Source organism: Stenella coeruleoalba (genome assembly GCF_951394435.1).
Source record: "Stenella coeruleoalba genome assembly, chromosome: 1".
Lineage (NCBI taxonomy): Eukaryota > Metazoa > Chordata > Mammalia > Artiodactyla > Delphinidae > Stenella > Stenella coeruleoalba.
The window spans coordinates 154,574,539-154,588,097 of NC_137169.1; the positions used below are offsets into that span (position 1 = coordinate 154,574,539).

The following is a 13,559-nucleotide window of genomic DNA, read 5'->3' on the forward strand; positions in this document are numbered from 1 at the left end:
AGGAGAAGAAATTTGAAATTACAGTATCTTTTATAATTCCCTACACAACAGCTCTAGTCAGCATTCTTTGTTTTGTTTTTATGGCTTGAGTTACTGTCTGCTATCATTTGAGGAACTTCCACTAGTATTGCTTGTGAAGCCCGTCCGCTAACAATGAATTCACTCAGTTTCTATTTCTGTTTCTGAGTTATGGTAAAGTATTGATGATAAGTTGTGGAGTGGTAGGAAAAACTAAAATGCGATGTGCTGTATGATGTATGTTTTACTGAAGTGTCTTGGTCAAATTCTAATGATTTATGATAGAAATCACATAAAGCAAGCATCACAATTCTTCAGGAATGTTCTGTAGAATGCTTATGTTAATGATGAATATGTGAATCCCAAATCTTTCACTTGTACTGACTTTATCTCATCAATTCTTCTCCCAGCAATGCCATAACTAGAGTTGAGTTCTAAAGTGTACCTTCCTCTTTTCCAATAGAAATGGTCCCATAATTTCAAAAAGTTCTCAAAGGTGAAAAAGTGCACATGGCGTTTATCACGTTTGCAAATGCCAATGAAAATGCTAAGGTAACACTGTCCAAAATGCAATATTCTTCTGTGAGGGCACCCAACTTTAAACAAATACACATATTCTAAATACAGCTTAGATCTGTGACATGTTTTGGCCAATGAAGTGTGAGCAGACATGATGGCCTTCAATGAGCAGCAGAGGGCTTAAATGGGCTTGTGCAGTTGGGCTCACCTCTTATGTTTCAGTGAACTTTGTGAGAAGACAGGCCTGGGAGCTGCGGCCTCACAGTTGGGCTCCAGAGGAAGATGTGTGTTACAGACCTCAAACTGATCCAAAACACGGAGCAAAACCAGCCATCTAGAGGTCTAAAAGAGAGCCACTGCAGCTAGCCCATAGGTCCAAGAAAAATAAATTCTTGTTTATGTAACTGAGTTTTGGGTTGATTTGTTCCAAAGCATTATCAGAGCAAGAGCTGACTAACACAACATCCTCCAAATCATTGTTATGTGAATGGCTGCCACCATGCCTACATGTAAGGCAATAGTGTACTCAAATTGTGAGAGTTCTTGAACTCTTGGTACCTCTTCAACACAAGGTACATGGCTAAATTTCCACAAATAAGTTCACTAATATACCACAAAGATCTCCCTGAACTTTTATTAAATTTAATGCAAAGTTCTTTCTTTTCATTTTCTGCTTCTACATAGTTAAAATGCTTTTTATCAATGTAAAACGGCTCTTGCCTTTTGGCTTCTGTCGTGAGAGTCTTTTGAACTCTGAAACACTGTAGGGTATCACCTATATATGGAATCTAAAACATACAACAATCGACCGAATATAACAAAAAAGAAGGAGAGTCACCAATATAGAGAACAAACTAATGGTTGCCAGTGCGGAGGGGGAGGAGGGGGCAATACAGGGGTGGGGAAGTGAGAGATCTAAACTACTGGGTGTACCACAGGCTCAAGGATGTATTGTACAACACAGGGAATATAGCCAATGTTTTGTAACAACTGTAAATGTAAAGTAACCTTTAAAAAGTATATAAAACTTTTTTAAAAAAGAAATCATACTTAAAATCCGAAACAATTTAAATGTCCATCAACAGGAAAATGCACATATAAATTATTGTATTTCCCTACATGGGAATCCTACATAGCGAGGAAAGTACATGAACTAGACAGATCTTTACGTGTCAGCATGGATGAATCTAGAAAAGATAACACTAAATAAAGCAAGTAACAAGAGAAAACAAAATAGAATACTATATGCAGTTTAAGAATACTTAAAAATGTAGCCTACATAGAAAGACATCCATGCCAGTGATGGAGACCAAGTTCAGAAGAGTGGTTACCCAGGGTCAGCTGGGGAGTGGCTGTGTTTGGGAAAGTGGTCACACCAGACTCTTCAACGGGAATGGTAATGTTTCACTTCACACACTGGCTGGAGGACGGAGGAGTGTCTGCCATGTTATAATGTGAGCACGCTGCATGTGAAAGCCATTGCTGACCACATCTAGGGGATCTGATGCGCGGTAGCTGGTAGTGGGTGGAGGCATCCAGAAGGTGGTGGTAGAAGAGGAACGTTGTACACGTAACGCCTAAGGCCTGACCAGAGGACGACCACTGTTCTAGAAACCGGACACAAATCCAACTTCTACGGCCAATCTTAGAAGACAAACTGAGGCATATTTAAAATTTTAACACTTTATGTGAGCAAAAATAGATTTAATTCAGGCACCACAAAGCGGAAGAGGTGAGGAGCACTCCAGCCACAGGAGCTGCAGAGATGTTTATTTTAAAAGGGCAGAAGCAAAGCAAGGAAACGACTGATTTGCTATGGCTTTAACGCCTAGTTGGTGGTTTGTAACTGGTTGTCCTCAGCGGTTTTCGTCACCCTGAGGCGTTGACAGGCTTAGATTTTGGTTGGTTTACATAGGCAGTCGCATCACTAGAGCCACCGCCGTCTAACGGCCTCCTTGCAAGGTTAATTTACTAACACCAGTTGTCTGAATCCTTCCTCTCACTCAGTCACTTCACTTCCTACGCCTCAGTTTCTCTTCTGTAAAGTGGATATTCAGTAGGAAATTCTCTGTGGAGGTGTCAGTACGAAACAAGGTGATTATTAGTAACCACGATCAGGTCCTGAATGCATGGAACACGTCAGCATTTGCCAACCACCGTGTCAAGTCAGCAGAAACTACAGAAATTAAGAGCTCTCCGCAGAAATTCACACACCCGTGCACCATGTAACGGACCACAGGCGGACGTTCATTCAGCCTTTCCTGTGTCCCTCAGAGAGTGCACGCTCTCTCCTGGGCGGGGCGAGCACAGACAGCCGGAGTTTAACTACTTTTAAAATTCCTTGATACAACCATGTCTCACTTTTGTTTGGACCAGTCAGCAAACGTTTTTTGTAAACCCCAAACCCTCCACACCTCCTACCTTTCGCGCCGCCCTAGTCTCAAAGCTCCCGCGACTGCTCCTCAAGCTAGGCCGCGTCGTCATGGGAGGCGGGGCTGCGTGCTGCTTCTCAAGCCGCGTTGTCATGGGAGGCAGGTCTGCTTGCGGACGCACGGCGAGCGCGCAGAAGTCCTCGAGCCCCGCCCCCACGGGCCCGCCCGGAGGCTTAAACCGCAACCCCGCGGCTCGGGAGGGCGTTGATGCCCGCGCCAACACCAGGCCGTGCGTGGGCTCCGGAGCGCGGCATGGAGGGGCCGGCCTAGCTGGAGCCCGTGGCCCTATGTCTTCTGGCTGCGACTCCGGTCCTGCGCACGCTGCGGGGCCGCAGCCGCCGGGCGGTGAGCGCCCGAGGGGCCGGGAGGTGAGCCGGGGCCCCAGGCGGGTGTGGGCATCGTGTCCGCAGCCAGCGTTCCCGAGGCCGCGCTCGGGCCATGATCACTCGGTGAAGCTGGGCCGGGAGAGCGCGGCCGACTTCTTCTCGCGCTCTGAGGACCTGTGCGCGCTGCAGGGTTCGGTGCCTCTGCCCGCCTTGCCCGCTTCCCTGCAGGAGAGCCTGCTGGAGTTAATGCCGACCGCCTCCACGGGGTGGACTGGGCGCCGCTCCTGAGCGCCCTCTGCCCCTAATCTGTATCCAAAGCTTCTTCCAGCCACGGCTTGGCGAGACAAGTTTGTACTTCGCGCTTCCAGGGGCTGTCGTGTGGGCGCTACGAAGTGAAGTTTTAGATGGTACAAGGTGGAGGGTGGGCACTAGAACCGGTGCCCAGTTCCCGGGTGTGCGTGCAGTAGGCGGGGCGTGCGACCTAGGACTCCTGCCAGCTCGGTGACCCCGGCCTAGTGCCTTAAGGCTTCAAGGTCTCAGTGTTCTCATCTGTAGCATGGGCTTAATAGGACCCAGTCTCTGTGGCGGTTACAAGGATGCACTGTTCATGCTTGTAGGTTCTACAATGTAGTACACTGAGCACAGTTTGGAGCATCGTTAATTGTTGCACAGATGTTACCTGGTCTGTTGAATGACTTTGCCTGGTACACACCAAAGCGATTAGGAAATGCGTATATCCCCGCTTCATTTCCTTTCCATTAAAACAGGGCTCAGGAAAAAAAAATCTTTTTTCAATAGTCGTATCATGTAGTGGAAAGAGCACCGGTGTGAAGGCAGCTTAGGGTTTGAATTCCAGGGCTTATGCTCTCTGTGGCCTGGGCAGGTTACTTTTGAACTGCAATCCCCACACTTGTAAAATGACTTTAAAAACCACTCTTTCTGTGGGTTCTTAGAATTAATTAAGCAGGTTATGTGTGTAAAGTATCCTGGCACTTGAATGAGTTGTCAGAACCAAGGGCTGCTGGAGACGATGCTTCTGCCCTAGGTAATCTTCTCTTCTACAGGGCGGCAGGTAAACACAAGCACAGTAGTCAGTGCTCTGGAAGAAGTGAGTTCTGGTGCTACAGAGCGCAAAATCTTTTTTTTTTAATTTAATTATTATTTTATATTGGAGGATAGTTGATTTACAACATTGTGTTAGTTTCAGGTGTACAGCAAAGTGATTCAGTTTTACATATATCCATTCTTTTTCAGATTCTTTTCCCATACAGTTTGTTATAGGATATGGAGTAGAGTTCCCTGTGCGATGCAGTAGGTCCTTGTTGATTACCTATTTTATATATAGTCGTGTGTATATGTTAATCCCAAATTTCAAATTTATCCCTCCCCACCCCCATCTTTCCCCTTTGCAGAGCACAGAAACTTGGAAGGGAAAGTTCAAGGTAGGCTTCTTGGAGGAGGTGCCATCCTTTCTAATGATATGTAGAAACTCCTGGGGTAGCAGGAGGGAGCAGTGTGTGTCAGAGTTTGAGAAATATAAGAAAACATGGAAAAACTAAGGTACAGGACTGGAACTCAGGGTTTGGGCAAGAAATGAGAGTTGATACTGGAAACCTACTGGGGCCCGACAGAACAGGGCCTTGTTTGTCCTGTCAGAAGTTTAGATGTTTATCCTGAAGGCTGTGGGAAACACTGAAGAACAGTGAGATGCACTTCTGGTTTTGAGGCTCTCTCGGACCTCCATGTGGAAGGCAGTTGATTGGGTGCAGGGTGAATTGGAATCTAAGGGTCCCACTTAAGTTATAAAAGGTTGGACTGGGTTTTGGAGATCAGAGACAGAATTGGTGGGGCCTGGTGACCAGTTAGAAAAGGGAGGGCAGCAAGCATGGGTGACAGTTTACAGCTGCATCTTTTTGTGAGATACAGAGCACAGTAGGAAGGGATTGGGGGTGGCGAGAGGATCTTACTTCATCTTCAGTGCTTTAGAGGGGCCTGGTAGACGGGTCTGGGCCTAAGGTACAGATCTGGGCTTTGTGGGAGGACAGGTGTTTGAAGGCATGGGAGATACTTAGGTTACCCACAAGATGATACAGAGAATCATAGGTCTGAGAGTTTTTTATGTGGGTATATTTGAGGGTGTTAATAAGCTGAGAGAAAGTAGCCAGCAGAGAAAGGGGGTGAAGATCTAGGAGAGGAAATGATTGTTCATTTGTTTTCAAAAAGCTGAATACTTATTGTGTGCCTGGCCCCTTTTTTAGGATCTGGGGTTCACACCATCTGTTATCTCTCCTGCAAAGACAGTTCAACTCATCCCCTGGTGAAGAGAAGTCAGATTATTCTTTGCATCCCATTCAGGTGTAGGAACTGTTCTGTACCTCTGATGGGACTTTACTTAACCAAAGTAATAATGTAGAAATCAAAATAAATTCTAGCTGGAAGGGACCTTAAAGGCTACTGTTCTTAATTTTGCCGAATATTCTACATTGAATTTAAGAAAAATTTATTGCAGAGCCCATTCTCTTCAGAGTTTCTTCACTGAACTTTCTTTATGTCTTCAATCCAGTGGGTCCAGCTTGTAGATTTTGGCCTCCTCCTAAATTTGCTTCTTCATCCATATTACATTTTGTCCGGACTATGACAGAAGCTCCTGGGTGGTTTCGTGGCCCCTGGACTCAGTTCCTCTAAGTTCATCTGCCTACTGGGGTTGAGTGATCTTCTAACATGAAAAGATACGCCTAAAATAATGCTGCTAATGGCTTGCCCACACAGAGTTAGTACATACTAGCCGCCCAGCGTGTGCTCTGCACAGAGGCGTGTAGTGTGAACTGTGCTTGGCCAAGCCTCATGGGTCTCTTTGGTCCTGAGGAAGCGGAGCTTTCTGTGGTCACTCCCTTTATCTAATTGGTCCTTCAGCAGCGTGGCTCCTTTTTCTAAGGAGGCACCCTTACTCAGCCAGTGGTAGCCCCAGGCCTCATCACCTGTGGGATACAAGCCATGCTCTCTCCCAGGCTTGCTTGGGCCAACATCTCTATTTTCATTTCTGTCTCTTCTCACACTTGGACCCCTGCCCTTTAGTCATCGCCACATGCAGTGTTTACTGTGCCCAGCCGGTGTCAGCCTTGAGTGTCATTGCACAGGTGCTCCCTCTGCAGTTAATGCACCTCCTCCTCCAACTCTGCATAGCCTCATCTTTCTAGATTCTGCTTCAGGGTTATCATGAAGCCATCACTTGGATATAACATTCTGCCTCCAAAGGAACCTCTGTGCATAAAGGTTATGTTTCTTTATCTCATGTGATTGAAATTTTGAGTTTACACATCTCCCTCCTTAATGAAGGCTTTAAGGGCAGGAGTCGTTTCTAATCCTTAGCACAGAGCAGGTGCTTTTTTTTTAATGCTTTTTAATGATGATAAAATGTATGGTTTAAACCACTTATTTTACAATAATTTTGCTTTAGATTCTGGCAGAAATAAAGTTTACAGAAGTCGTGTTCCTGCGATAAGAAATAAAGATGTGACCTCCAGCTGTGTAAAGCTCTTAAATGCTGTGTAAGTGCGTCGGGTGCGCTAAGGAACCTGGAGCTAAGTGGGCTAGTTGTGAGAGAGAGACTTAACTGTGTTAACAATGGTAAGCCTTCATTGTGTCCTGCCGACATTTGATAGTTGCTGTTGGGGCAAACTAAACCAGTAAAATTTTAAACTCTTCCTCCATTTTAAAGGGATTGAATAAATTGGCCACTTTGGTGCACCTGTGTCCTGCGAATTGTCCAATTAGAGATGGAGGTTTAGAAAGTGAGTTTCAGTCTTGTTTAAGTCTCTTCCCATCAGACTGGTTTTGTGATTTCCTACACACCATGTTACTTCCTGTCTACCTTTTCTTGGTGTTGTTCATGCCTGGATTGTCTCCTGTACCTGCTCAAACCTTGGTCTGTTCTCATTTGTACCATGAAATTTTGTCATGCTGGATACTGTCAGAACTAATTTTACTTAACTTTGTGTTAAGCCACAAACCACACATTTTGTATATTTTCTGTTTTTTTTGTTTGTCTATATTTTTATGGTTTTCTCAAGAAATATTATGGGAAGGGAAATAGCAAGATGTAAAGAGCAAAAAAGTCATCATTCTCTTTAAATTGTTAGAACATCTAGCTGCAATCATAATTATGATGCACTGTGGTATGTGTTAAAAGAGGAAATACATGTAATGTCCCGTAGGAGCAGCAAACTCAGTGGTGTTAGTGGGGGTGTGTCATGGAACTAATCAAAAAGCACGTGACTGTTGGTTGGTGTCCTGAAACATTAGTGTGTGTTCCCTGTGTCCAGTAGTGGTCTGGAGGGGTCAGGAAGACTGCCTTTCAATTTGAGGGAACAGAGAGCTTGAGGTCCTCTCTCTTATATTGCTCTAGTATACTGCATAGCACCTAATAAAATACTGGGTTTATAGTTGACTTTTAAATCACTGATTGATAAACAACATTGGGATGTATCTTTGGAAATGAAAATAGGAAGAATCTTATGCTTTTTATTTTTTTCCTTTTTTTCCTATATCTGAAAAGATATGTAGTACTTTGCTGAGTGGTTGGGAATAAAGTTTGCAGTATTCAGTGTATTCAGTTTTAGTATCTAAATAGAATTAAACTGTTGCAATAAACTGGAATAACACTTTGTTACTGACAAGTTTTAGAATGCATCTGTTCGTCAATTACCTGTTTGGGAAGATTGTAGTTAATGATTTTGAGAATGTGGCTATAAACCTCCAATTGACTCAAGAAAAGCAAATAAGTCAAGATTGACAAATGTATAGGCTCTTCATCTTATTGTGTGTGTGTTTTTTTCCTTTTAGTTATTTTTCAAGGTATAAAGAATTCTATCACACTTAAGACAAGTTAAGTAAACTTCATGGGGTGTAATCTGACATGGCAGGGAGCAGATCACATGGCCTAGATCTTAAAGGTGATTTTATGTTTAAACTTTCATGAAAACATATGTGATTGAAGCACATTAATATATTGATACAGATGGCAGTTCATTTTTGTCTTTTTTTTTTTTTTTTTTGCGGTACGGGGGCCTCCCACTCTTGTGGCCTCTCTCCCGTTGCGGAGCACAGGCTCCAGACGCGCAGGCTCAGTGGCCATGGCTCACGGGCCTAGCCGCTCGGCGGCATGTGGGATCTTCCTGGACCGGGGCATGAACCCGTGTCCTCTGCATCGGCAGGTGGACTCTCAACCACTGCGCCACCAGGGAAACCCTAATTTTTGTCTTTTGATACATGTGAGTGCAGCTTTCATTTTGCTGAAAGAATATGACCAGTTTTCAGTTTGGGATTCTACAATTTAGTAAAGATACTCCACTTAATTTTGGAAATAAGAGATTTAATATATAATACCTAATAATACTTTTATGTATTTTAGTTACTGAAAATATTTATTGTAATACTGTGAAGAAACTATGCCGTTACAGTCTTCAAGACTTAAATGAATCAAGTGTTTATTAGCTGCTGTAGTTTTTAAACTAATAAAAATCAGTACATCAGCAATTTGTAAATACAGTTTTTAAAATAATGCCTTAACAACTTTACAGTGGTTATAATGACTGTATTTAGTCCTAAAGTTATTTAATAATTTGACATGAAGCCTTTTTAATAGTTTGATGGTGCAGATCAGGGATAGGTAATCTATGGCTGGTGGGCCAGATCCAGCCCGTCGCCTGGTTTTGTAAAGGAAGTTTTTTTGGAACAAAGTCGCACCCATTGTTTACATGGTAGTTATGGCTACTTTCACCCTACGCCAGTGGGGCAGAGTAGTTGCAACAGAAACTGTATATCCCACAAATCTGGAAATGTTTAAATTTAGATTTTAAAAATTGAAAAATTCTTTGAACGTATACAGGGCAAGTCCATTGACCCCTGAGGTAGAAAACAGCCAAGAACTTTGGTGCCAAAGCCAAATGGCCTAGGTTCAAATTCCCTTTCTCCCATTTCATAGCTAGTGACCATAGGCAAATCACTTAACCTCTATGCCTCATTATGAGGTTTAACTGAACTCATTTGTATAAATAGTGCCTGGCGCATACTAAGCACTGTGCAAGTGATTGCTGTTGTTTTTGCTTGGAGCTTTTATAAGTTATTGTTAATAGAAAAATGACACTAATGATTTTCCTTTTAGAGTGTCAAAGGCACTTTGAGTCTTTTATTTTTTCAAGAATGTAATAAGACTTTTTTCATTTACAGTCAGTGTTCCCTGTTACCAAAATTTACTTTATGAATATAAAGAATTGAATGTCTTTAAGACAGTACTTGTGCTTAGATGTCAAACCATTATCTTCCCAAGGCACATCCAACTGGCTCTGCATAGTCCAGGCCTCTGAAGTTTGTGTGCACACCCTAGGTAGCATGTGAGATCCATTTTGTAAATATAGTTTTCAAAATAATGCTTGGACCTTCCCTGGCGGTCCAGCAGTTAAGACTATGTGCTCCCAATGCAGGGGGCTTGGATTCGATCCCTGCTCAAGGAACTAGATCCCACGTGCCTGCCGTAACTAAGAGCCCACATGCCACAACTAAAAGATCTGGCATGTTGCAACTTAAGACCCGGCACAGCCAAACAAACAAACAAATAAATAAATAAATATTTTTTAAAAATAAGTAAAACAAAATAATGCCTTAGGAGTTAGGAAAAGAAAATATCAGAACGTTTTTACCTTTGTATTATTTTAAAAAATCTGTGTAGTTTATCATGTACCTAAATTATATGTATGGAACTTTGTGTATATAATTTGTTAATAAATAAGATGCTTGTTAAAAAGTTTTCTTATGGTTTTCCCAGTCAGGTGTTTGGAGGCCATTGGAGGACAGAATGATGAAATATAGAGCCTCAGCAAAGATAGAATTTAGAACCAATTCCCTGACTTAGAAGATAAGGAAAATAATTCATAGACTGTAATTGAGTTGTCCAACTTTACATAAGTGTTCAGAAACAGGAAATCCAGTGGCTAGAATCTAATCACTGACTGACTAGAATCTGGGTCACTGGACTCATAAACCAGAAGTGACTGTTTCATTTCTCAGGTTGATGCTCCTGGTATATATACTTGATATGTGTGTGTGTAAATCTCTGACATAATAAGCCATACTCAGTAGGCACACACTGTTTCCTTATTCAAGCATCTTAATTTCATCCCATTAAATCTTTGAAGTATCAGACTATCAGAAGGCATGAAGAAACCTGGGCTGAGAGTCTTCGTTCCAGGAGACCTGATCTTGACTGTATGGCTGGTTTGAGGCGCATCACTCTGAACTGCAACACGCTCATTGGTGACCTGGGTGCAAGTGCTTTGGCAGAATCTCTTAGTGAGGATTTATGGCTTAGAGGTAAATTCTAAAATTGAAAATACTGAATTTTTAATATGATATATGCTTAGCTTTTGGCATGATACTGTTGTGATAGGATGTTTTTTAAAGCCTCATTTTACTGATAGCTTTTATTTTGCTTTTAAACTTTCTCTAAGAGTTGCATATATCCTTTATAGAAAATACAGAGTAACAAGAGAACAATTACCTATAATTTTAATACCCAGATATAATCACTGTTCATTTTGGTGTATATACTTTCAGTCTTTTTTTTTCTATAAATATATTTGTACACTTAGGGATTACAAAAGTAGAATTGTAGTATACTTGCTATTTCATATTCCTGCTTTTTTCACTTAATGATGTATCATGTAGTATTGCATCGTATTGATGTCCCATAGTTTAATCAATTCTTTGCCATTAGATTTAGACAGTTTGCTTTTCCCTGTCACAAACAATGTGAATACGTTATATATACATCTCTGTGTCCATCGGGCTTACTTCTGTAGAATAAGGTACTACAAGTGGAATGACTAAGTGTGACATATTTTTAAGACTTTTGATACACATGGCCAAATTACCACCCAGAAATGCTATGCCAGTTTGTAGTCCACCCCAACAGTAGATGTGAAGCCTGCCTCTCACAAACACTGGCTTGTAGCACTTGTAAAAAAATGTAAAACTACAAAAATGAGTACCTCTCCATTTTCTATGCAAGTGGGATTACTCCAAATTCTATAACATTTTTCAGTTAATTTAGTATGAGCATTTTAGCAAGTCAATAAATTTCCATCTCCTGCATCATTTTTTGGAATTGTTCAGTATTCCATTATATGAATATGCCACAGTGCACATAGCTTATCCATTCTTGTGTATAAGCTTTGTCCAGTTTTTCAGTTACAAATAGTCCTCTGATATATATCCTTACCTATATCTCTGACTATTTTGGTTAAATTCTTAGAAAGAGAGTTGTTGGATCAAAAGGGTATAGACATTATTTAAAGGCTTTTCTTACAGAATCTTGCCTGAATCTGATAGGAGAATAACCACATTTTGTTTTATTTTGTATTCATTTGATTTACTGGTGAGGTTTACTGGCTGTTTGTATTAATTTGGCTATTTGGTTAATTATACCCTGTGTCCATTCTTCTGTAGTGAGAGTTTGTAAGGGTTGTATGATATCCTGTCAGATCCATATGTCTGACTTGCTATTTCTATGTGTCATGGGGGTGTTGAAAGACTCCAATTATTTTAATGTGATGGTCCACTCAACACTTAAATAAATGACTCATGATAGTTATATTTTTTAATACCTGTGCTTTGGTGATGATCCCTTTGGTTTAAATGAGTAGGTTGTTCAGCCCCACAACTACTAGAATTCATGATCAGTTTTTCTGGTTTTTGTCTGACTTTTTATGGAGAGAGTTCTTGACCATCATATTTCATGATAGGTTTTTAGTATGTATTCTCTATTCACACATTGTTTGAATTTGTTATTATTTGTAACCTCTTAGACTTGTCTTTTTTCCCTCTAAAACTAACAGTTATTACATTTCTTCTATTTTGTTTTCCCCTTTTAACTAGTTTCATGTGTGATTTGGAGCTGAAGATCATGATCAAAAGAATGCAGTGCATTTCTGAGCTCCACCAGGTTTTGCTTGTGAGGTTTACATGCCACTGCCGCCCTTGCTAATTATGAACTGAGATTCATTTTGTGATGCTTTTTGCTCATAGGTTATATACAGTTATTCTTCAGTTCTGTAATTGTAAAATATGTTGGATGATTTATTGGGACTAAAGGCAGGGTTATCATTGCACATCCAAGAAGAGGTTTTTAAATTGGATTATGCATTATGTGTGTGCGTATACATTTCTGTTTTTTTCCATATCCAAAATTACAGACCTGCCATGACTTCTCTTGTGCAGGACTCTTCCACACGTGAGAAAATGGGAGCTGTCTATATGTTAAATCTGTATAGACTTCGCAAATGACCTTTTGTCTTTCATCGAAAGCACTGAACCTGCAGCAGTGTGGCCTCACCAGTGAGGGAGCAAAGGCTTTACTAAAGGCCCTTGAAACCAACAGAACTCTGCTCGTTCTGGATATAAGAAAAAATCCACTTATTGGTATGTGCTCACTTTTTTTTAATTGATAAACACATAGGAAAACAAAAAGAATTTGTTCACGTATTGACAGTTTTTAAAACTTAATATGTTTAACTTTCCTCATCATATACAGCTGGCCCTTGAACAATGTGGGGCTAGGGGTGCCGACCCCTACGCAGTTGAAAATCTGGGTATAAGTTTATAGTCAGTGGTTCCGCATCTGTGGATTCAACCAACCTTGGATCGTGTAGGATGATAGTACATATTTATTGAAAAATATCCGTGTGTCAGTGGACCCGCGAGGTTCAAACCCATGTTGTTCAAGCTGCAACTGTACTTTTCTAGTGTTGCACTTCCCTTATGTCTTTAGCAGATAATGTACTAATTAAAGTGAATTATACTTGTAAATTTTTCTTATCTCTACTCTAAATAGAGGTGAACCTAGATACTAAGCCTGCTTCCACGAAGAGCATTATTTCTTTCCTGTGCAACCTCTGAATTCTTGCCAGAAGTACTTTATTCATTTGTCAGATTCACAAGTAATTTTTTTACTATCTTCTGTGTGCCAGATATGGGTTTAGGCACTAGGGATAAAGCAGTGAACCAGACAGACAAAAGTCTTGCCCTCATGGAGCTTACAGTCTAGTGAAGGAGTTCAGATAGAAATGAGTAAACAGATAAGTCATATAATTTTAGGTAGTAGGAAGTGCAAAAATATCTTAATGTAAGGAAAGTGGGGGGGGGGCGGGTAGGACTCCATTGGACAGGTTTGTTAGGGGATGGCTTTACTGGAGAAGTGGCACCTGAATGA

At 41.3% G+C, this 13,559-nt stretch overlaps 2 protein-coding genes across 14 annotated transcripts in view; one reads left to right on the forward strand and one right to left on the reverse strand.

The window, feature by feature from the left end:
- The window catches only part of LOC307193287 (uncharacterized protein), a gene marked incomplete at its 5' end in the record, with an annotated part of 41,622 nt that extends 38,559 nt beyond the window's left edge, over positions 1–3,063 (reverse strand). Inside the window, one exon of the mRNA XM_079935024.1 lies at positions 2,959–3,063. Within this exon, the coding sequence (XP_079791150.1) occupies positions 2,959–3,063 (105 nt within the window). The remainder of the gene's footprint in view (positions 1–2,958) is intronic.
- Positions 3,064–3,178: 115 nt separating this feature from the next.
- Positions 3,179–13,559, forward strand: part of LOC307193327 (uncharacterized protein) — a 62,614-nt gene continuing 52,233 nt past the window's right edge. For 11 of the 13 annotated variants that reach the window (XR_013830299.1, XR_013830300.1, XM_079935152.1 and 8 more), the window contains exons 1-3: positions 3,201–3,337; positions 10,489–10,663; positions 12,569–12,769. The gene's annotated coding sequence lies outside the window, so the exon portion shown is untranslated. Of the gene's footprint in view, positions 3,338–6,827; positions 6,844–8,137; positions 8,248–10,488; positions 10,664–12,568; positions 12,770–13,559 lie in introns of those variants that run through there. The other 2 variants (XM_079935159.1, XM_079935160.1) reach the window with 2 other exon arrangements.